Source organism: Malus sylvestris, chromosome 16, assembly GCF_916048215.2.
Source record: "Malus sylvestris chromosome 16, drMalSylv7.2, whole genome shotgun sequence".
NCBI classification, from domain to species: domain Eukaryota; kingdom Viridiplantae; phylum Streptophyta; class Magnoliopsida; order Rosales; family Rosaceae; genus Malus; species Malus sylvestris.
Window position 1 is genome coordinate 15087173 of NC_062275.1, and position 24305 is coordinate 15111477.

Below are 24305 nucleotides of genomic sequence, written 5' to 3' on the forward strand. Positions count from 1 at the left end.
GGTTTGGTGATGACTCACTAGCTTTTTTACATGAATGCCACCAATAAAGTACTTTATTGGGCTGTGTAGTGACTGAATAGCCTACCCTCTGTGGTCTTTGAGCAGGTAAGCAGGTGACCTTTGTAACTTGTGCCCAGCCGAAAGCCTCTTTCCTGCCTCCTAAGTTTTCCTCTAGGCCTTGGGTTTGGGCCGACTTTCTCTCTGGCCCAAAGTTCAGATTTTATCCCAAACACAAGTGTTTAATATTAAGATGTGATTGGTGGCAGAGGGCTGAAAAAGCTTATTAGTATCTCATTTCACTACAAAATGAAGAAAACATCGTGAAATCCCCTTAAGAAAAACTAATGAAAATAGTTTGAAAATTTTGAGTTTTAACGATAAGGATAAGATAAAGGGTAAAGTGAATAGTACCATGATTGACTTTTTAGTGTAAAAATATGGTTTTTCGTTAAAATGAACAGTATTTGGAGTTTTTCGTTAAAGATCCATCATTTTATGGTTACACCTATGTTTCTTAAGTACCTACATGCACTAAGTCTAGACACATATTTGACCATTATATTTGATTTAACTGTTATCGATCACTCAATTTTAAGCATTGAATTAAACTTACAGGTCAATATATCAGAATATTGAGGGCCAAATGAGCATATATAAATATTCAATAGGTATTATGTATTTATCAAATTCTTCCTGCTGGTCATCTGCTGAACTCCATTCTTTGTTTTGGTGGGAAAATACGTAGCTAGGCTAGCTATATCCTCTATATGTGTGTGTGTATAATAATAATAATAATAATAATAATAATAATAATAATAATAATAATAATAAGACGCCCCGGATGATACTGACTCTTGCGTTGGAGACTTTACGAGACAGAGAATGAACGTCCCATCATCGTCGCTGAACTACTACGTACATTCTCATCCCATTATATCAATTACTACTACGTGAATGGGCTCATGCCTAAAACCATTCAAAATTTAAGAGAGAGAGAGAGAGAGAGAGAGAGAGAGAGAGAGAGAGAGAGAGAGAGAGAGAGAGTGATCAGAGAGTGTCTAGAGCTATATTATCTGTCTCTTTAGTTTTTGGAGAGTCTCAGAAAGTTGCAAGGAGACTGGATTTGTAGCGTAATTGAAGTGTTGTAGCTAAGGAAGAAAAACATATGTTTTTATATCTCGATTGGAAAAGCCCTATGACAAATTATATATTCGCATTTCGATCCCGCCAAGGCTTCAAGCACTACACCTACAGCAAAATCTACGACCTGTAATCGATAGAGGCCACACAATATTTCAGTCTCAGTTATTAATTCAAAACAGACTGTTCTTGCAAGCGGTGATAAATAACTGGCACCAAAGAAAAGAAGAAAGAACTTTCATGGCAACTATATATAAAAACACGTACGAGAATCCATGACGAATTAATTGGCCTTGGCATGAACTTTGCTACTAGCTAGCTTTACATCTCCCGCCAATATCATTGACGACAAAAAACTTTTCCTGTGTTTGATAGTATTTATTGGATAGTAACGACTAGTGGGTTATGGCTAAGAAAGATGAAAGCTTATTTCAAGATACGTACGTAGGTTACTACGCTATTAGGCTTAACAAATTGGTCTTCACAACTTGTATGTAATCTTGTGGATATAATGCATCACTGACCTTGTGCCCTTTGTTTGTCATGTTTTGTACTCCTAAGATAAACTTGAAAAACACTAAAGATAACAAGAACACTCTAGTTTTAAGCCAAAAACATAAACTGCATAATTTTGTTCTTGGTGCTTTGGTTTTCAATGAAAAAAAAGGCAGAGAGGGAAAATATAAAATTTTCTTGTAGCACTTGTCTGTGACTCGTCAATAGAGGTTTAATACGTACGATGGTTCAACAATCATTCATAAACCATATAACACTTAGGTTGCACCGTTTCAATAAAGGGGCACAATTTCATGTGAAATGTCTCTTCATTTGAATTCAATCTCTAGCTTGTAGGACATGTTTCTGAAATGCTTTTGATACTATAACGGAGTATCAAAGTTTAAAGTTTAAAACCGACTAAACACCTCCCTACATTCAATGTGACATGAAGAATTTGAATTTCACGACGACATCCACCGGTCCTTCAACATGCCCCGAACGGTCGCTTTACAAGGTTTTATTGGTCCGACCGGTCGTTCCACATCAGTCCATCTGGTCGCTCCTGTTGCTTCTCCCAAATTTCAAAATCCTGCTTCAATCCAACTATCACTCTAATAATTCCGACCCATCACCTGTTTCATATCTTTTGTTTTGAAATTTCCAACAGTATTAGGTATTAGTCACAAAAGAAGTCGTGTTCTCATATTCTCCTTCCTTTCAATTCCCCTCCAGTCACTCTCATCCTTCCCTTTGATTGATAAATACATTTTGCCAACACAGCATTGTTTAGGGTTTATATTTGTTAATTGGTATTTATATACAAATTAGCATCCCTTCTAACATCACAACGGGACAGTACCAGTCTGCTGATCTATATATACCGCGACGATTTATACACACTTAGGGCAAATTTATGGGAACCTCTACATGTATTAAAAGCTTTATGCAATACGAGCTTTATTGCACTTCTTACAACCTAATCGTTCATAGTCAGCTTTAAATACAGAGCACATCATTTTCTTTTTTAACAACTGAAAGTTCTATCTGTACCACCAAATTTCATCTAACTTGGGTAACGTATATATTAAAGCGAGGTTCTTCAACGCAGGAGTCCGCCCACCTACATTATGTTGTCTTGTTCTCTTCATCTGCTCGAGCATATAAAGGAAAATCCAAAGCAAATCATAAACAAACCAACATCAGTACAAAATATATAAACATGGAACATAGATTATGTACATAAGAATACCTCCTTAAAGCGAAAAACCTACATCTTGATATCACATAGCTCAGCTGACAACTACGGATTTTGAAGGGCCAAACTTTTGCACAATAGTTTTATAGGAAAATTAATGAAAATGACTTGAAAACTTTGAGTTTTAATGATAAGGACAAAATAAAGGGTAAAGTGAATACTACCAAGTTTGACTTTTTAGTGTAAAAATGTGGTTTTTCGTTAAAGTGAACAGTACCGTGAGCTTTTCGTTAAAACTCCCGCCTAAAAACATGCTTAAGCATTATCCTACAGTTTTTTTCACGGCCGACTTATATGACAGCATATACTAACATGAGATCAGTTTTAGCTTTAAATCTTGCCACAAAATATGCGTGCCACACTCAACATGTGCACTGTCATCTTACCCTTTTGTGACACGCATTTCCAATAAAGTATAGTGAGAACTAGCCCCCTAAAATCACCAACAATGTTAATATTAATGCCAACACCAGTATCATTAGAACAAACCATATGCTTAAAATTCATGAGTTCGGGTCAGCAGGAAAATGTTATGTTATGGTTTGGCTAAGGAGGAGCTCTGTCAGTAAAATCAAAGACTATGCTACACAGGTTCGGCTACTTCAGGCGGTAATTCATAAACTTTAGTTTGGATTAAAAGTGTAACGATAATGACCCACCACTAAGAGACCTTTCAAGGCTCTGCAGTTGTGAAATGAAACCAGCATTAGGAGATGCCTGAGGTCGTCTGCTCTTCACATGTTCAAGAGCTTGAGATACGCTCATAGCATGCTTTTTCATCAGATATGCAACAATAATAGTCACACTGCAAGGAAAACAATTAAAAACTCCAAATTCAAATAATATTAGGAAGCAAAGTGTTTCAGTCAAGAGTATATTTTCTTCTATGCTGTACAAGTGTCCTGACTTAGTTTGAATATGGCTTACTAGAACTGATGAACATTGGACAGAGCTTGAATCTGATCTAGATTCAACCAAACTAGGCAAAACTACATAACTCTTGACCTTTATCTGGTTAAAAGTTAAGGTTCTAAAAGACGCTAGGCGCTAATCGGGCGGCAGACTAGGGTTTAGTGCCTCGGTGCTAGGCGAACTAGGTGAATTTAATTAAATTTATTATATAACATATAAATAAGTGCCTAATTACACTCTAAAAAATAAAAAAAATATACTTGTAGTGAGAATTTGGTAAAGTTAAAACTTAAGTCATCATAGCATTGTCATCATCACAGACTAATGGAATAAAAATAAGAAAAGCACAAAATCCAAAACCAAATTTGAAAATTCACTAATGCATAAACTAGGTTCTATTTTGTAGGTTACCCAGAAAACCCTTTTAAGTTAATTAAAAAACATTTAAAAACAATAGAACCGCCTAGATACCGCCTAGCCCCTACCTGAATTTTCTGCGAGTTTTCACTTAAATCGCATCGGTCCTCCACTGCCTAGCCTGCCTAGATACCGCCTTGGCCGATTTTTAAAACCAGCAATTGAAAACCAAATTTTTTTCTATTCTAATATTTAATAACAGTGTTTGGGCCCAAAATATTGGTTTGGGCTGAATTTAGAATTGTTCTCGGCTTAGAGGCCATGCTTAGGAGTCGCTGGGGGTCATCCGGCTTATAGGCCATATAGCCAAGGCCGGCTGTGCCCTATTAGGAGTCCATGGGTGGTTGAATTTTGATACGAGAAGGAGTTTCGACAGGATAAGGATGTAGAAATTTGAGATTGAAGGCGGCCTGATAAGGGGGTTGAGTTCAAAGTCCTAGTAGGAGTAAGAGTGGCTGAGATAAGGTTAGATCGGGGGAATGAGTTCTAATCCGAGTAGGGTTGTGATTCAATTGGAAGCAGGTTGACTACTATAAATAGAGGGATGAGGACATCATTAAAGTCTCTCCAATTTAACACACAAACTGCCCTGCGCAAATTCTCGTTCTACATGAAACCTCTTAACAACCTTGAGATTTTTATTTTCCTTTTTCGCCAACACACTTTCAGTTTGGATAAACAGCACTGTGAAGGCAACCAGCGAACATCTTCAGTTTGGATAAACAACAATGTTGCCGTCGAATCAGCCGACTATGAAGCACCTTTAGTTTGGATAAACAGCACTGTGACATGGTTGATTGGTTATCTATCCAAGTCTCGGTCGAGAATGATTTTCGAATCCTTATTAGCAGAGGTCATCTCATTAGCCTTCTCGACGTAGTGAGGTGTTACATGTTACTACATTTGGCACATTGAAAGCTGAATTTGATATTGAACTTCGCAGAACTAGCAACCTTGTCTTCAGGCTCTAGAACTTGAAGGCCGATAGTGTTTCTTCCTCGGTCGCAGTCGCAAGATCGAGAAGTCAACCGCGCGCTCAGCGCAACATAAACACATTTTACTCCTCGGCTGAGCTCTGCCGACGAGTTGGCACACCTCGCATCAATCGAATGCCGTAGTTAGCTCATTAGTTACTCGGCCTGCGCACCATGTAGGCTTGGTAGTTTTTAGGGTCAACATTTTGGCACGCCCAGTGGGACCCAGTGCTAAAACTACGAAGTTCATGACCATCGAGATACGATCAGTAAAAAAGAAAACAACCATGGGAAAATCAGCGATCGATCTGCCGGTTCAGAGTCCTGGACAAAAAGTGTCACATGCGCGAAATCCTCTCGTTGCTGTGACCCTTGAGGCTGCAAGTATGACACACCAAGAAAAGGAAGTTTGCCTCGATACCCAGCCTCGAAACACAGAAGTACTTAACCGAACTGCTGGCGTTTTCATTGAAGGAATAGTGGATGACTACGACGAAGATGGTGGTGAAGGCTCTGACCCTCCAACTAGGTCGTTTCTTCGAAGGCGGCTTGATGAGCAATCTCGACAAGTCGAACAGACAGTTGTTCAAAAAATGAACACTTTGCTCGAGGTAATACGAAGTAATGGTGAGACCCACACCAAATTGCTCAAGTTATTAGTTAGCAGAGTCTTCGAAGGAGGATCTGCTGATCAGGCTCGGCAACTTCCATTAAGAAGTAATCCGCTACAGGCCGAAGTAGTGTTTACTCGGCCCAAAACGATTGACTTAGAAAAAAAAGGGAGGATCAAGTAGTAGGTCAGATGGATCTGACCAGAGAATGGAAACGACATTTGTCGATATGACCGAGGTCAAACGAATGATCGATTCGGCCTTGAAAAAAGGGTCGAAGTTCCCAAAATTCATCCATCCATATCCAGTTTATGTGGAAAAGTTCGAATATCCTAAAGGTTTCAAGATTCCAGATTTCAACCTTTTTGTTGGAAAATCATCCTTATCCTCGTTAGAACATGTGGCCCGTTTTACTACGCAATGCGGAGATGTCAATAGTGATTTCTATAAACTATGGTTGTTCAACTTTTCGTTAATAGGCTCAGCATTCGCATGGTATATCAACCTCTCACCTAATTCTATCCAAAGCTGGGAGGAGTTGGTCGAGAAGTTTCACGAAAAATTCTATCGATCGGGGATGGAAATGTCAGTTTCTTCATTGGTTAGGATAACTTAAGCATCTGATGAGTCACCAATGGACTATCTTACAAGGTTTAAATTGGCCAAGAATTGGTGCCGAGTACCTCTTCCCGAAGTCGAATTTGTTAGGCTTGCTCTGAATGGGCTCGACGTGGAGTACAAAAAGAAATTTCTGGGGGCAAACTTCTGGGATATGTATGAGTTAGCCCAACACGTCGAGCAATATGATTATTTGCTCTGAGAAGAAAAGGCCTTAAAATCCCATCCCGAGGAACGATTTCCAAAAAATCCCATGGTCAGCTACGAATCGACCGAAGGCGAAGATTCCCAATACGTCAGTGTGGACGTGGCCGAGATAGTAATAGATAAACCATATGTCTGCAAGGCATTGACTCAAATTAATTCCAAGGATGCCAAAACCCGCTTGACCACTGAAGAGACGGCGAAAACATCGAAAGTTTACACTTTTGATATCACAAAGGCTGATGCAATTTCGACCAATTGTTGTTAGAAAAGATTATTAAACTTTGGCCAGGACATAACATTCCTAAGGCCGAAAAGCTTAAAGGGAAGATGTATTGGATGTATTGCAAGTACCATAACTCGACTAAGCATACCACGAACAATTGTGTCGTTTTCCGTGATGATATTCAAAGCTGGATTGACAAAGGCAAGCTAAAGTTTCTCGAAAAACGAATGACGGTTGATGCTGATCCATTCCCTTCGGCAACAGTTGGCATGGTAGACGCCCATTTGCCCAAGAGAAAATGGAAAAGGAAGGCCGAGTCTGTCCCATTACAACACGTCCCAAAGAAAAACTCCCAGCCACGACTCAAGATTGACCTATTTTCCAATGAACCACCTACCAAGTTTTCAGGACCAGCTGTAGTCGAATCTATGTCAGATTCCAGTGCATAAGAAATTGATGGGTCGATGGTTTTGTGTAGCAATTGTAGGGCACGCGTTGTATTAACCGAATCCAAGGAGAGATCAACACCACGACAACCATCCAAGTCCGCGACGACACCCCCAAAGGAACTTGGCGGAGGCCAACGCCAGAAAGTGTTTGGTAAGCTCGGCCTTCAGGAACAGACAAATGGTCTTACCTCGCCTAGATGACGCCTTGACTTCGACGCGCCGTTTTATAACAAGGATTATTACTCGCATAATTCCAGCAGCTCAAGTTTTTCGAAGAATAAAAAAACCTTCAAACCACCTAAGCCACGCGACCAACGTTGGTACATTTACAATTCCCCCACTGGTATGTATATTGCAATATCCAAATCTCAAAAATGTCGACGCCAACAGATAGATTGCATGGCTCGACGATAGGCAGCACATGCTATTCCAACTATTAAATGGTAGTTGAAAGAGGCAACAGGAAGCGACGATGACCGATGTACCCCGACCATCATGGCCGAATTACTTCAAGAGAAAAAGGCAGTTGATCGCGACTTTGAAACCACCATTGAAGAGTCCGAGAAACGCATCAAACTCATTCTTCGGCTCGGGGAGATGAAAGCTCGGTTCGAGCATTTTAGAAAAGAAGCCGAAAGCAAGCTTCCCTCGTTGCCTTTGCAAGTTCCATTAATAAAGGTCCGGCGAAACCTACACCCTTAATTCCTCGGCTAATCCTTGGAGTACATGCGCGAATTTCATAAAGAACATTATGCCAATGACTTGTATGGCCTGCCCAAGGCATGTCAAGAAGCCATCGACCTGGCACTAACTTACCTTGATGTTGAACAGATTATCTAGAAAACCACCGATCCAGCAATGAAAGCCAGGTTCCAGCACATATGAGAAGCCAGGGTCCTTAGCTTTGAGGTTGATCCATACACGGACATTGATATAGCCGAGCTTCCTTTTTCTTTTGACGACCTTCAACATTTACGACACCACTTCGAAGTCTTTTTGACCGTATCTCTCTTCGGTCTTACGACCGATGAAAAAGATCGGGTGGCGCGACTGGATGCCTACCTAGACACAAAAGACGCCCGGATCGCCTATGAGGAATGAGCTCGTAAGGCATTGCAGGGGCAAAATCAGACACCAATAACTAATGGGCTTGACGACAACAGTCAAAAGGAAGCAAGGTCGGGTTACATGGCACAAGAGCAAGTACGTGTTGAGACACATGATAATCAGGCCGAAGATGTTCTAACGACCGATGCTACAGTCCTCGATAACCCGGAAGACAACGACCAGGATCCGATGGGCCCTTTAGTCCTTGAGAACATGGAAATCAGCATGGTCCATGTTTTACCTGTTGAATTCCAGCCAACTACACACCAACCAAATTTCTTGGATGGTGATATAGTGGCTGAGGAAGCCACACAAGTTGATTTCATCACCAACACCGAAGATGAACAAGTAAATAACGACGCCAAACTTAAAACAGCCTTGGCCAAATTGTTTCCTTGCTCATCCTCAGCTAACCTTCAACATTTAAAGCCATTGTATGTCACGGCCCACATTGAAGGTTACCCAATCTCCAAAATTTTCATCGATTGCGGGGTGACGGTCAATATCATGCCCATATCTGTCATGAAAGCATTACGACGATCCAACGAAGAACTCATCCCATTAGGGATAACCATGAGCAGCTTTGTCGGTGATAAGTCTCAAACTAAATGAGTGCTCCCTTTAGAGGTAAACATTGCAGGTCGCAATCACATTATCGTATTTTTTATCGTCGACTCCAAGACCGAATATAATGCTTTGCTCGGTCAGGATTGGATTCATCAAACGAATTGCATTCCCTCTTCCTTATACCAAGTTCTCATTTTTTGGGACGGCAAATCGGTTGTGGTCCATCTAGCCAATAATCAGCCATTCGAAACCAACATGATTCAGGCCCGCTATTATGACAATCACGTTGGCTACATTACCCTACAGGGTTTTAATGAGGATGGACGACCGACTTGGATCTTAGTTCAGAAAGCCATCGAAGTAGGCGCCGAGACTGTACCCCAGGATTCGGCAAGACTTGGCTTGGGCGACTTAATTACCTACACGGATGAATGATGCCACAAGAGAAAGGCATCATGCCACGGTTTCATCTACGATGGAACGTCTCCTGGCTCATTGGTATGTTATTTCTAAGCATCCACGATTGGGCATCAACTTAATCAAATTTTTGGCCGAGGAAGATAACGGCCCAGTACTATCGTTAGATAAAGATCAGGCTGCACCGGCCGAACTCGAAGACAGTCGACCCCAAGTTAAGGACCCCTTAGAAGAAATAAATGTTGGAACGACCAATGCCCTTCGACCGTTATTTATTAGTGCATTGTTACCCGATTCCATGAAAGTCGAACTTTGTTAATTACTCAACGAGTTTAAAGATTGTTTTGCTTGGAGTTATCATAAGATGCCGGGCCTTGATTGGACCCTTGTTGAACATGAATTACGCATGAAAGCTGGTTGTAAGCCTTTCGGCCAGCCCTTCGCCGATTCTCGATCAAAGTACAGCTCGACATAAAAGACGAACTAGTTTGACTTTAAAAAGCTGGGTTTATTCGGACCGCTCAATACGTCGAGTGGTTGGCCAATATCGTCCCGGTGCTAAAGAAAAATGGCGCCCTACGCATCTGTATCGATTTTTGTAATTTGAACTTGGCAACGCTCAAAGATGAATACCCGATGCCGATCTCCGACTTGTTAATTGACGCCATAACACATCACGAGATCTTATCCTTTATGGATGGGCATGCTGGTTATAATTAGATTTTCATCGCCAAAGCTGATGTCCATAAGATTGTTTTTCGTTGCCCCGGGGAACTTGGCACATACGATTGGGTCGTCATGCCCTTCGGCCTCAAGAACATAAGTGCTACGTACCAACTAGCTATGAACACTATTTTCCATGATTTAATTGGTACCATCATCGAAGTCTACATCGACGATGTGGTCATCAAATCAGCACGTCGGCAGACGCATTTGGATGACCTCTGTTAGGCGTTCCTGTGCATGCACCGACACAATCTTAAGATGAATCCCGCGAAATGTGCTTTCAGCGTATCAGCTGGAAATTTTTTAGGCTTCCTCGTACATCACCGTGGTATTGAGGTGGATGACAACAAGGCTCGTGCAATCATTAATGCTCCACCCCCGACGACTAAGAAACAATTACAATCGTTGCTCGACAAGATCAACTTTCTCCGACGATTTATTGCTAATTCAGCCGGGAAAATGAAAGCCTTCTCTATGCTTTTAAAACTTAAGGACTCCGACACCTTCGAATGGCGTGTTGAGCACCAATAGGCATTTACGTAGATCAAGGTCTTTTTAACGACTCCACCAGTCCTCGTCCCACCACGACGAGGCCAACCTCTTAAGCTATATATCTCGGCGGTTGAAGAATCCATTGGATTCCTTCTTGGACAAGACAATGATGCTGGGCGATAACAGACCATTTTTTACCTTAGCCGAAGCCTCAACCCATCAGAGATTAATTACTTCGCTGTCGAAAAGCTTTGTCTCGCCTTATTTTTCGCCGCGTCAAAACTCAGACATTACATGCTCCCGTCAATCACTCAGGTCATCGCTAGACCGATGTCATTCGTTACATGCTCACTCGGTCGGATCGGCAAGTGGACGATGACCCTTTCTTAGTTCAGCTTGCAATATGTGCCACAGAAAGCTGTCAAAGGTTAAGTTCTGGCCGATTTTTTGGCCCAACACCCTTCCCCGTATGAGTTCGGGGGTAATGACATTGACATCGGCTTGGTACAAACACGTGATAATTACTGGACGATGTACTTTGATGGTTCCAATACTTCAATCTTGGCTGGTGTTGGGATAGTTATTTAATCCCCCTCATAATCGTTGGTATTTTTCTCTCAAGCTCGATTTCGATTGTACAAATAATGAGGTCGAATACGAAGCCTTTGTTATCGGCCTCGGCGTGCTACACGATTTGCGGGCAACTCGTGTCCTTGATCTTGGTGACTTTGAACTTGTCATTAATCAACTCAACGAGACTTTTCGTTGCATGAGTTGTACTCTGGCGCTTTACCACATGGTTGCTAACTATTTGGCCGAACCTTTCGACGGTGTTACTTTCAAACACATTTCACGAGTTCATAACACTAACGCCGACGAATTAGCTCAAATAGCCTTCGGAGCACAACTCATGTGGGGCAAATTAGGCCGAGAAATACCTGTGTCACGACAAGCACATTCGGCTTTGATTAATCAGCAAGTTCTCCAACGTGATTGCATAATCCGTACACGGGTCATGTCTTTGCCTTCGTTGTTAGAACGGAGGGACAATATTGAGGTTTGTGCCGTCGAGGCATTACCAGACGATTGGAGAAGGACAATTATGCGATATATTGATAACCCCAACGAAAAACACGACTGACGGACAAGGGTTCATGCCACAAACTACGTATTATACCAGAATGAGTTGTGTCGAAAAGGTGAGGATGGGTTATTGTTGCTATGCCGCGGCCCGTAGGAAGTTGCTCGAGCAATGGTAGAAGTACACGAAGGAATTTGCAGAGCCCACCAATCTGGATGAAAAATGCGTTGGCTACTTTGGCGGCACGGTTATTTCTGGCCGAGTATTCTGAAAGATTGTATTGAATATGCAAAGGGTTGTGTACAATGTCAAATCCATGGGCCAATACAGAGAGTACCGACCGAATCATTACATTCGGTCACCAAACCATGGCCGTTCCAAGGATAGGCCATGGATGTTATCAGTAAAATCACACCATCAGCCAAACATGCATGGATACTCGTTACAATAGACTACTTCACCAAATGGGTCGAAGCCAAGTCATATGCTGAGCTAACGTTTAAAGAAGTTTGTAATTTCGTTAAAGAAAACATTGTGACTAGATTCGGCATGTCAGAAACAATCATAACAGATAATGGTACGATTTTTACATTTGACAGATTTAAGGAATATACGGCAAATCTAAAGATTCGACTTGAGCAATCTATGCCGTATTATCCACAGGCGAATAGACATGCCGAAGCGAGTAATAAGGTTCTAATTGGTATTCTTGAAAATATGATAAAAGAAAGGCCGGGTATGTGGCATTTAAAGATAAATGAAGCGTTGTGGGCTTATCGAACTTCTCTACTTACAGCCACTGGAACGACTTCTTACGCGTTGACTTACGGACACGACACAATGTTGCCAGTAGAGCTAAGTATAAACTCGTTGCGAGTAATTGAACAAAGTAGTTTGTTTAGCGCCGAGTACGATTGGGCCATGAGGCAAGAATTAGAAGAGTTAGAAGAAGCTCAGCTCGATGCTTATAACTTATTAGTGGCAAGAAGAAGCTTGGCAAACCGTACTACCCGTAGGAATTAAAGACCCCAGGTTCGGCAAGTGGTTGCCGAATTGGGAGGGGCCATTCGTTATTCATAAAGTTCTCGGCAAGGGAACATATCGTCTTAGGGATCGAACTGGTATAGTTCATAAGTTGCCAATCAACGAGAGGTTTTTAAAGAACTATTATCCAGTCACATGGGAAATGCGGGAATAAAAGTTCATTTCATTAAATTTGCAAAAAGTGTACAAATGGAATGAGTCGATCAATTACAATCAAATAATTCTAGGGTGATGAAGGTAGGAGAGACTCAAGAACGACCTTCAACACTAGCCACCGCACCTCGCCCATCGTGACCTCAGCTTGTCGATTCCTCTTGTCCATCTTTAGCTGCTCGACTAGCCTCACACTAGCCATGTATTCAGTTAAGTAAGATTTACCGCTCGACTCAAAATCCTTTGCAAGCTTGGAAGCAATTGCCGACCTTTGATTTTGGAGTTCGGCAATTTGACGGTCGGTTAGGGCCTCATTTTCGCATTTAAAACTTCAACTTTTGGATGAAGAGTATCTTGAGCGATTGTTGCAGCTTTCAAGTCGTCTTTAGCCCGAAGGATTTTCTCGAAAATACCGAAATATTCTCGGGTCCGTTCCAAGGAAGAAGACGCTTGAGTGATAGCCTCGGTGTTCAATTGACCATCAGCTGCAAGATTGTTCAGACATGCACCAACTGAATCAAGGCCTTGACATTTAAGAACTTGTAAAGCTGAGAGAGACGAGCTCCTACAACCTAACAAGAACAGTTGATTTGGCCGGCCCGATTGTAACTGTTGAATGGCCAGTCGCTTCCGACGTACTCGATAAGAGAGCATCGAATTCGACTTCCCATGAAGGCTGCGCACAAAAAGGGTTTAGATGCAAGGAAAATCATAGAAGAATGTAGTAGAGAGAATTTGTTTTAGACCTGCCAAGAAGAGACTTCGGCCATGTCTCCGGGTTCATTGCTCGAACCTAGAGAGCTTAATGGCTGAGCCTAGTGTATTAGATTGCTTTTTAATTCACGCGACCGATGAAGGTTATGTTGTACTTTTATGCACAAATGGAAGCGAATTATAACAAAGTACCAAATATCAACGTCGCAGGTGAAAGCTAAAACAAACAATCTCAAACTGACACAAGAGATTTACGTGGTTCGGCGTAAAACCTACTCCACGAGCGAAGCACGGCAAAGAATTTCACTACAGCAAAGAATTTCACTAAACAAACGGAGATTACAAAAGAGTTTAAACTCTCACAACCCAAATCCCACAAATTACAAACCCTAGACCAAACGAGTAGAGAACCCAAACCTAACAGAGAAGATTCTCCCAAATTGCTCTCTAACTCACAAATTGACTCTTACCAAATTGTCACATGAATGAGCCACACTAAATACACTAACCCTAAGGTCCTATTTATAGTGCATAGGACTTAGGTTATAATAGGAATCCTAATAGGAAATAAATCCAAATCCTAATCAAATAAGTAATTAACAAAATCTCTCCACCAAAGAAACTAACTAAGAAGTCAAAACCAAACCCAAATAGGACACTAAAACCAAATAGGTAACATAAACCTAATTTATTGCATCATCCTAATTTTGAGCCAAAAACCCAACAATATCCACCTCGGCAAGAATTAGCAAACTTCCAAATTTGGGATACCAAAATACAAATGCAAACGTGCACCAAATTGTTTCGAAACTGATCTCCACCTAGACTCAAAAAATCCAAAAGTCTTCAAACTTGAAATTTCCTCCAACGCCTTCTCCAACAAATTCCATTACGGAAACTAAAAAAAAATACGAAACAAAATCCAAGCAAAAACTTGAACATACGAACAAAAAGTGCGAATTGCACTCCACCCAAAGAGCTTGAGTACCAAGCTCCACCTCTTCACATAACCTTTAGAGGAGTTCAGAACAACGATCTTCTGCAATGTTTGCATCAACAATAGCAAAAGACTTATCAAACAACTTCTTTTTGCCCTTGATTTAGGGCAATCTACTTTCCAATGACCTTCCTTATAACAATAGCTACAAGTGTTTTTTCCAAGTTTGCTCCTTTCCTTATTCCTTCCTTGAACTACCAAAACTCCATCTTGTGTGTCAGACACTTTATTCTTCAACTCTTTAGAATTCAAAACGACTTTAAAATCTTCCAAACTAAGACTTTCTCTACCAAATAGCATGGTATCGACAAAGTGTTCATACGAAGGAGATAAAGAACACAACAAAGTGATCGCATAATCCTCATCACTAATTTGGTTGTCCACACTTTTCAAATCTATCATAAGTTTATTGAATTCATCAACATGCTTATGAATTGACGTACCTTCATCCATACGAAGAGTATGCAAACTTTTCATCAAATACAATCGTTTAGCAAGGGATTTGGTCATATACAAGCTCTCCAATTTTATCCACAACTCTGGTGCAGATTTGATGCTACCAACTTCACGCAAGACTTCATTCGATAAAATCAGCAGGATTGCTCCAAGTGCCCGCTCCATAACGTCTTCTTTTTCTTCATCAGTCCACGAATCCGGCAAAGCCTTCACACCCTTTAGCGTTTTCAAAAGCTCTTGTTGAACTAACAAAGCACGCATATTCAATTGCCAAATACCAAAGTCATTGCCGTCGAACTTTTCAATATCAACTTTCACCGACGACACAGAAGGCTTCATAATGACTGCCAAACAAAGCCCAAGCCGAAACCTGGGCTCTGATACCACTTGTTGTACTTTTATGCGCAAACGGAAGCGAATTATAACAAAGTACCAAATATCAACGTCGTAGGTGAAAGCTAAAACAAACAATCTCAAACTGACACAAGAGATTTACATGGTTCAATGTAAAGCCTACTCCACGGGTGAAGCACGGCAAAGAATTTCACTAAACAAACGGAGATTACAAAAGAGTGTTTAAATTCTCACAACCAAAATCCCACAAATTACAAACCCTAAAAATCACCAAATTCTCACACGAATGAGCCACACTAAATACACTAACACTAAGGTCCTATTTATAGTGCATAGGACTTAGGTTACAATAGGAATCCTAATAGGAAATAAATCCAAATCCTAATCAAATAGGTAATTAACAAAATCTCTCCACCAAAGAAACTAACTAAGAAGTCAAAACCAAACCCAAATAGGACACAAAAACCAAATAGGTAACACAAACTTAATTTATTGCATCATCCTAATTTTGAGCCAAAAACCCAACAATCTCCACCTCGGCGAGAAATTAGCAAACTTCCAAATTTGGGATACCAAAATACAAATGCAAACGTGCACCAAATTGTTTCGAAACTGATCTCCACCTAGACTCAAAAAATCCAAAAGTCTTCAAACTTGAAATTTCCTCCTGGCCTTCTCCAACAAATTCTATTACGGAAACTTAAAAAAAATACGAAACAAAATTCAAGCAAAAACTTGAACATACGAACAAAAAGTGCGAATTGAACTCCACCCAAAGAGTTTGAGTACCAAGCTCCATCTCTTCACATAACCTTTAGAGGAGTTCAGAACAACGATCTTCTGCAATGTTTGCATCAACACTAGCAAAAGACTTATCAAACAACTTCTTTTTGCCCTTGAGTTTAGGGTAATCTACTTTCCAATGACATTTCTTATAACAATAGCTACAAGTGTTTTTTTCCAAGTTTGCTCCTTTCCTTATTCCTTCCTTGAACTACCAAAGCTCCATCTTGTGTGTCAGACCCTTTATTCTTCAGCCCTTTAGAATTCAAAGCGACTTTAAAATCTTCCAAACTAAGACTTTCTCTACTAAATAGCATGGTATCGACAAAGTGTTCATACGAAGGAGATAAAGAACATAACAAAGTTATCGCATAATCCTCATCACTAATTTGGTTGTCCACACTTTTCAAATCTATCATAAGTTTATTGAATTCATCAACATGCTTATGAATTGACGTACCTTCATCCATACGAAGAGTATGCAAACTTTTCTTCAAATACAATCGTTTAGCAAGGGATTTGGTCATATACAAGCTCTCCAATTTTATCCACAACTCTGGTGCAGATTTGATGCTACCAACTTCACGCAAGACTTCATTCGATAAAGTCAGTAGGATTGCTCCAAGTGCCTGTTCCATAACGTCTTCTTTTTCTTCATCAGTCCACGAATCCGATAAAGCCTTCACACCCTTTAGCGTTTTCAAAAGCTCTTGTTGAAATAACAAAGCATGCATCTTCAATTGCCAAATACCAAAGTCATTACCGTCGAACTTTTCAATATCAACTTTCACCGACGACGCAGAAGGCTTCATAGTGACTGCCAAACAAAGCCCAAGCCGAAACCTGGGCTCTGATACCACTTGTTGTACTTTTATGCGCAAACGGAAGCGAATTATAACAAAGTACCAAATATCAACGTCGTAGGTGAAAGCTAAAACAAACAATCTCAAACTGACACAAGAGATTTACGTGGTTCGGCGTAAAGCCTACTCCACGGGTGAAGCACGACAAGGAATTTCACTAAACAAACGGAGATTACAAAAGAGTTTTTAAACTCTCACAACCAAAATCCCACAAATTTCAAACCCTAAACCAAACAAGTAGAGAACCCAAACCTAACAGAGAAGATTCTCCCAAATTGCTCTCTAACTCACAAATTGACTATCACCAAATTGTCACACGAATGAGCCACACTAAATACACTAACCCTAAGGTCCTATTTATAGTGCATATGACTTAGATTACAATAGGAATCCTAATAGGAAATAAATCCAAATCCTAATCAAATAGGTAATTAACAAAATCTCTCCACCAAGGAAACTAACTAAGAAGTCAAAACCAAACCCAAATAGGACACCAAAACCAAATAGGTAACACAAACCTAATTTATTGCATCATCCTAATTTTGAGCCAAAAACCCAACAGGTTATCTACGTTCGATGGCCACTGAGGTGGCCAAGAAATATAGATAACACCCTTCGGCGCATAGAATTTTCGATGAAATGAATAACTGGGCACTTGACATTTAATATTTTTCTTGGTTCAGACTTGTTATAACAAAATTGACAAGAGAAAGTAATCGAGCCTTACAAAAGCTGATGTCGCTTCTTGAGAGGGGATAATGAGGTCTTGGTCCTGTGGGTGAATTGGAGTTTCTGACGTCGCTTCAGGTTCAATGATAGGCCTTTTTCCACGATCGGCTACAAGAGGATCAACCTGGTCGGTCACCTCAACCACAGGGGGAGGATCAATGGAAGGAGTTACGGTTGGTTGAGAGCAACTTACCGGCAGAATCTCGTCACTCTCGTCATCCTGAAACAAAAGAGTTGTTAATACTTTTGAATTTAATGAGTGAAGAGAGTTGCCAGCATAATCATACCTCTTCTAAGATGATCGCTGATTGTTTTAGATTCTTGGGGAGATTCTTCCCGATCAAAGGGGTTGCCTCCCCCAGAATGGGTGCTAAAGTCGGCCTCAGAGCTGCAGACGTTTCGACCAGCGGTATAACAACTGGTTCGACTGCGACCTCGGGGACCTCAGGGGCCGGGTGAGCTTGGGTTGCTGGGTTGGTTGAAGATGGTTGTTTCTTCGCTGAGGCCTGAACAACAGGAACAAGAGGAGAGGCATTTGGAGTGATTGTTCCGGTGGTGTGGCTGGAGATAACGTGAATCTCTCGTGCTCCATTCTTCGCCAATTTCTTGACGCGTTTTGTGGGACGAGTGGCTTCACCTGCCGTCTCGGCATCCGAGTGAGGCTGTTTGCTTAATGTGTTTTGCGCGTCAGTTTTAGATTTCTTGGAGGAATGGGTTAATTTTTTCTTGGCCATAGCCGGGGCGACCACGTCTGCCTGTTTCAATACCCGATCGCCTGAGAAAGCGAAATCTCATTAGTAAAATCGTTTAAGTGTTTGAAGAATAAAGGTAGAGATAGTCGTGTACCTTGGGGCGTCTCTTTAGATTGAGGGGCATAAGTTTTTTTGGGTCGATCACAAATTTTTTTGTTACTACGTCCTCGACCGAAGCGCCAAAAAAGTCGTGAGTATTTTCTTCCCACCAGTCGTCGAAGATGTTGGTGCCGAAAGATTCAGGAACAGTTGGTCGAAGGTGAAATTTCTTACACCGTTCCTGAAACTCCTCGGTGTCTTTGCACTCCCTTTCTGAGGAACCAAAAAGGTGTCCTCGGCTTAGAAGGGAGCGAGAAAAAAGTAGGGGCACCGGGCAACCTTGGAGGTAGCCAAGCTGTCGGGCAGCAAAATGGGGGTGGTAGACTTCCTAACTTGCTCGGCGAGCATCACAACCGAGGGGAAGGTCGCGAGTTAACACGAACGACCCCCAGTTTTGACGAAAACCAGCATCTTCGCTTTCACTCCAGATTGATGTGGGAAGTTTACCGAAATGAGGGTATTCCTGACGACGACATATCAAAAATTCGTTGTTGAAAAGGACGTCTAGGTCGAAGAAGTGTTTGAAGACCTCTTTAGCTAGGTGAGGAGGCACTGGGCGAGAGCTAACTAAAGGTCGATTGCTACAGTGGATTGGAGGTTGGAGATTTCTGGCCGAAGTATGGAGAAATAAACCTGCAGCCAGAGTTGGAACACCCAGAGAGGTCCATTCTGATACAGGTCAATCTTATTGATGGTCGTTTCTGCCAGGCAGCGCAAAAGGTTGACAAGGATAGCGGGATTGAGCGCCAGAGAATGACCACTAGCCAGGGCTTCCGCCACCGGTGGCATATTTTAGACCAATCACTTATTCGACTTAGTACAACAGAAAATAGGAAGGCCTCGTGTTCTCCCTTCCGTAGAATCGCCTCCCCTCGACCAGCAAAATGGAGGATAAGGGTGTTGTAGTTAAGGAAATTCTTATGCAACTTCTGAACTTCCTCTTTTGAAGGCTCTTGACCTTTTTGGCTCAACGTCTAGACGGCTTGTTCGTCGAACAACACCTTGAGGTCGAGATTTAATGAGCATCCAATAAGGGTGTCGTCTATTGGAATGCCAGAAGGAGAAGTCCCGAGAATAGCCGAGATGTCGATGATGGTGGGGGTTATAAGGCCGAACGGAATGACCATGGTGTTGGTAGCCAAGCACCAGAGGCTTAGAGTTGCCATAATGAGTTCTTTATCCATGGTAATCTCCATGGTCGAGAGTTTAATGGCGTCGTGGATGCCGAGAGCTTCCCACTCTTTACTAAAGAATTTTTCCATTCGTACGACCCATGCCGCCCAATTTGCATTGGTCAAAGGCCAGGCTCCTTGAGGCTTTGTCAAACACCACTTTGACCAATCAAATCCTTGCAACAAATGTGCCAAGCAGATTGGTGATGAACGATGGCACTGTGTCCTTAAAGAGTGGGCATAGGATTTGGTGAGTGGTGTTTAGGTCACTCTCGAAACGCAGGGTCTTGATGGCGTTCCGATCGATGAAGTCTTTGCACTTGTTGAACTCGTTGGAGAGTTGGGAAATGAAGGGGGCCATTGATGAAGGCTTAAAGATATCTGAGATGAAAGCTTGGGATTTTCTGGTATTGAAAGTTTTGAAAGCAAAGTGGTGAGAAAATTTCAAGGGTTTTGGAAAGCATAAGGTACGCGTGGAAGAGATTCGAGTATTTATAGGCATTTGGGAAGGAAGGCTAAACGTTTGATTTTCAAAATTAAGGATATAATCGAGCGGGAAAGTTGCTAATCATTGTAGATGTTCAGGAAATCTAGGCAAAAAGGTTGAGGTTTTCACGGTTTAAGGATGCACGATTGCGTGTTGCGGCAGGTTTAGTGCAAGAGAGACGTTTTTGCGATCGTATGTTTTCGAGGGTCATGATTGTGGATTGCTAGGTTAACCAGGGGACTGACATGTGGCAGGACGGTTGGGAAATCAAGATCGTGGGGTTATGTCTCATAAATGTGCATGGTAGTATTTCTCAAGAGGATTCAATGATTGTCTTTAGGTCGGTTTCACTTCTTCAAGGTCAAGGGTCGAACCAAGGAATGTAGGTTGACGACCTCAGAAGCAAGGGGGTAATGCTTGGTTTGGGCCAAGTTTATAATTGTTCTCGGCCCAAAGGCCATGTTTAGGAGTCGTTGTGGGTCATTCGGCTTATGGGCCATATAGCCAAGGCTGGCCGTGCCCTATTAGGAGTCCATGGGTGGTTGAATCTTGATACGAGAAGGAGTTTTGACAGGATAAGGATGTAGAAGTTTAGGATTGAATGCGGCCTGATAAGGGGGTTGAGTTCAAAGTCTTAGTAGGAGTAGGAGTGGCCGAGATAAGGTTAGATCGGGGGAAGGAGTTCTAATCCGAGTAGGGTTGTGATTCGATTGGGAGCAGGTTGACTACTATAAATAGAGGGATGAGTACATCATTAAAGTCTCTCCAATTCAACACACAAATTGCCCTGTGCAAATTCTCGCTCTACGCGAAACCTCTCAACAATCTTGAGATTTTTATTTTCCTTTTTTGCCAACACACCTTCAGGTTGGATAAACAACACTGTGAAGGCAATCGGCGAACATCTTCAGTTTGGATAAACAACATTGTTGCCGTAGAATCATCCGACCGTGAAGCACCTTCAGTTTGGATAAACAGCACTGCGACATGAGGTCATCTTATCAGCATTTTCGGCGAAGTGAGGTGTTACAGGTTACTACATTCGGCACATTGAAAGCCGAATTTGATATTGAACTTTGAGAACTAGCAGCCTTGTCTTCAGGCTCTAAAACCCGAAGGCCGAGAGTGTTCCTTCCTCGGCCGCAGTCGCAAGATCGAGAAGTCAGCCGCGCGCTCAGCGCAACATCAACACATTTTACTCCTTGGCCGAGCTCGGCCAACGAGTTGGCACGAATTGTATCAACCAAATGACGTAGTTACCTGATTAGTTACTCGGCTTGCGCGCCACGGAGGCTTGATAGTTTTTAGGGTCAACAAACAGATATGCAAATTCTAAAGTACATTTATCCTAAAACATTAGTTCGTTATCCATGATGTATCAAAGAGATCAACAGAACCATATTTCTAGGATTCACTTCACATGGGAATGATTAACAGTATGAGTTAAATTAAGATAGCGAAGAAGACAACCCGAAAGCAATAACCTATACTGGGAGAGAAAAATCACCTTCTGGATCTTCCCACAAAGCAATGAACCAACACACCACCACCCGATCTTTTAGCTTCATCAATATATTCGATGCATTCATCGAAGTGTTGTTTTAAATCTGTGCAGACTCTGTCCGCAACTATCTCAATTTTAAAAGAGCACCAAAAGATAAACATGACGTCAATTCTACAATCTCACACCTTGCCTTGAAACAACAAATATGATCACAATTATGTTAAACACTTGTAGACCAAGGCATTAGATACTTGATAAGGTGGGGTCTTGGGGTATAGAATATACTGCAGTGGAATGTTATCTAGAAGAATGGAGACCACCAACAATGTACATATTTACTTATGCATTTCATATATATGCTAAATCATTTGAAAACCACTTATGATCGACTAAACAATCATCTCAGCTACACAAAACAAAGGGTTAAATGCAAGTTGAAGACTGTGTAAGAAACAATCAACTCAGAGACAAAAAATTAAAGTACAATTATCCCTAAAAAGTAGAGGGTAGCTTTAAAATCAAATTGACATGAGAAAACGAATTGCACTGGATCAGAGGAACGACATTCATACCATTTATAACCTTATACACAAAATCATTTGGATATGCAGGTGCCAAAGAATTAGCCACGGTCAAAATGTGTGTGATGTTTAAGTTTTTCAGTTCCTCCTTGTTATTTGCAGCTCCAATAGAACCCAAGAACAGACCCTGGAAAATGAAAATAATAAACTGCGGAAAGCAGGGCGGTAGAAACAATGAACAGTGAATGGCAAAAAACAGATCTTAATATAAAATCTAGTGACCTCTTCAATTTGGCACGGAACATTGTCCTCTTTAGACAATCTTGTCACATGTATAACTCTCAACAATGCTGCAATTTGTTTCTTAAGGGATTCATCAATCTGATCCATTGCTAATCACAGGAACTTTTTTTCACTCTTGTAGACTAAATCCGCTGCAAGGAACACATCTGAATGATAAGCCGAGCAAATTCATCAATCGGGTCCATTGCATCATATACTCAAACGAAAAGAAAACCCCGGGAGCAACAACTAACTGACAGAAGAACCGATATAAAATAGTACGTACAGCAAATACGAGATTCAGACCAGAGCCCATCACAATGCATAACACAGAATCTAGATCTCAAAACATGAACTTTGACTAATTTCTGAAATACCATCTTAACAAAAAGCAAATCAAGTGGCAAAATTCAGATCAAGTTTTCTTGAGAAAATAGACATAGACACATCAGTCGAGTTTTTCAACATGGGATTGTAAACCCGGATGTAACCCTTTGGAGATTAGAGAATAACCAATTAAACAAGCCCGTGGGAGCAAATCAAACTATTAAATTACCATAAACAATTTTACCCATATGAATTCAGCTCATCCTAAGAAAATAAATAAAAGTATGAATTTAGCTTTCCCCGATCATTGGTTTGTTCAACAACCCCAGAAGTGCAAAATTCAGATCAAATTGGACGAACAAACATCTAGAGATCAGGTGCGCGTGAGAATAAAAATAAAATTAATTGACAAAGATTGAAGAATTGGAAAGAAAATAGAAGAAAAGACTCACTGAAGAAGCTGCGAGTATCAGAAGGAGTGCGTCTGTTTGTCGCGCGTATTTGATCGTTGTGTTTCTCTTCGCTCTCCGATATATAAAAGTTGGGTTAATTACACTAACATTTAACACTAAACATCGAGTTTTCACAAAATTTCTTCATATTTGGGACATTACACGAACATCCTTATTTTAATTCACTTTCACATAATCTTTCTAGTCAAGATCCTACTAATAAATTAACAACTTTACCATTACAACTAATTAATTAAATAACAAAGAGATATATTAGGAAAAGGAAAATATAAAAAATAAATTAATTAAAAACTTAAAAATAATTAAATCAATGCAAACCTTTATAAAGGTACTGTTAAGTATAATTGCCAGATTGGCATTGCGGGAGGGTCTTCAGTTATAAACAAAAAATGCCTCGTCAAGCAGATTGTTCCGGCAATAAGCCGCGAGCAAGGCTGTGTAAATTTCAAGAGGACTTTCACAGCACTTTTCGACCATTGTAAATTTCAAGAGTTGGTTCACTGTCCGCGAGCAAAGCAGTGGAGTTTTTTTTGGGAGAGGATGAGGATGCGGGAGGAGAGAGGAAGAGAAGGAGAGAGAGATTAAAGAAGCCATGGATGGCTTTGGCCTGCAAAATTGTTAGAGCAGTGACGGGGTAATGAGTAGTAAGGGTGGGGCGGGGGGAAGGTGGCAATGGTGGAATTGGGGAAGGTTTAGAGTTTTCTCTTTTTTCCTTTTTCATTTTTTAAGTTTTTAATTTATTTTTTAATGTTTAATTTATTTATTTATTGTTAGTGAAAAATTGGCAATTCTTGACAAAATGTTCGAGTATGTAATATCTTAAATTTGTTACATATTTTCAATTGTAATTGTTTAAGTTTAAGAATGTCTCTCACACTTTCGATCGCAAAGATATTACGTA

The 24305-nt window shown here is 41.0% G+C and overlaps 1 protein-coding gene across 9 annotated transcripts; it reads right to left on the bottom strand.

Annotated features, from left to right (window-relative positions):
* Nucleotides 1-2467: 2467 nt before the first annotated feature.
* On the bottom strand, nucleotides 2468-24088 carry LOC126608128 (dual specificity protein phosphatase 1-like). 9 transcript variants are annotated; one of them, XM_050275921.1, is made up of 6 exons: nucleotides 23723-24088; nucleotides 22605-22756; nucleotides 22374-22509; nucleotides 21805-21925; nucleotides 3553-3698; nucleotides 2468-2786 (listed from the first exon to the last, which is right to left on the bottom strand). In XM_050275921.1, the coding sequence occupies exons 2-6, from the start codon at nucleotides 22710-22712 to the stop codon at nucleotides 2764-2766; spliced, it is 534 nt and encodes a 177-aa protein (XP_050131878.1). In that variant the 5' UTR covers nucleotides 22713-22756; nucleotides 23723-24088; the 3' UTR covers nucleotides 2468-2763. The 9 variants fall into 9 exon arrangements, with proteins under 9 accessions (XP_050131878.1, XP_050131880.1, XP_050131877.1 ...); XM_050275923.1 differs by having other exon boundaries at nucleotides 22605-22771; XM_050275920.1 differs by lacking the exon at nucleotides 23723-24088 and adding an exon at nucleotides 23384-23693 and having other exon boundaries at nucleotides 22605-22771.
* Between the last annotated feature and the right edge of the window lie 217 nt (nucleotides 24089-24305).

What these genes read in the sequence shown, in the direction of transcription:
- LOC126608128 (XM_050275915.1), bottom strand. Translation starts at nt 21,886, where the DNA reads ATGAATGCATCGAATATATTGATGAAGCTAAAAGATCGGGTGGTGGTG. An exon ending in TTTGTGGGAAGATCCAGAAG is followed by an intron (nt 18,563 to 21,804) that starts GTGATTTTTCTC and finishes TCGCTTTCTCAG; the next exon opens with GCGATCGGGTATTGAAACAG. An exon ending in AAGAAGCGACATCAGCTTTT is followed by an intron (nt 2,787 to 17,785) that starts GTAAGGCTCGAT and finishes ATGCTCGAGCAG; the next exon opens with ATGAAGAGAACAAGACAACA.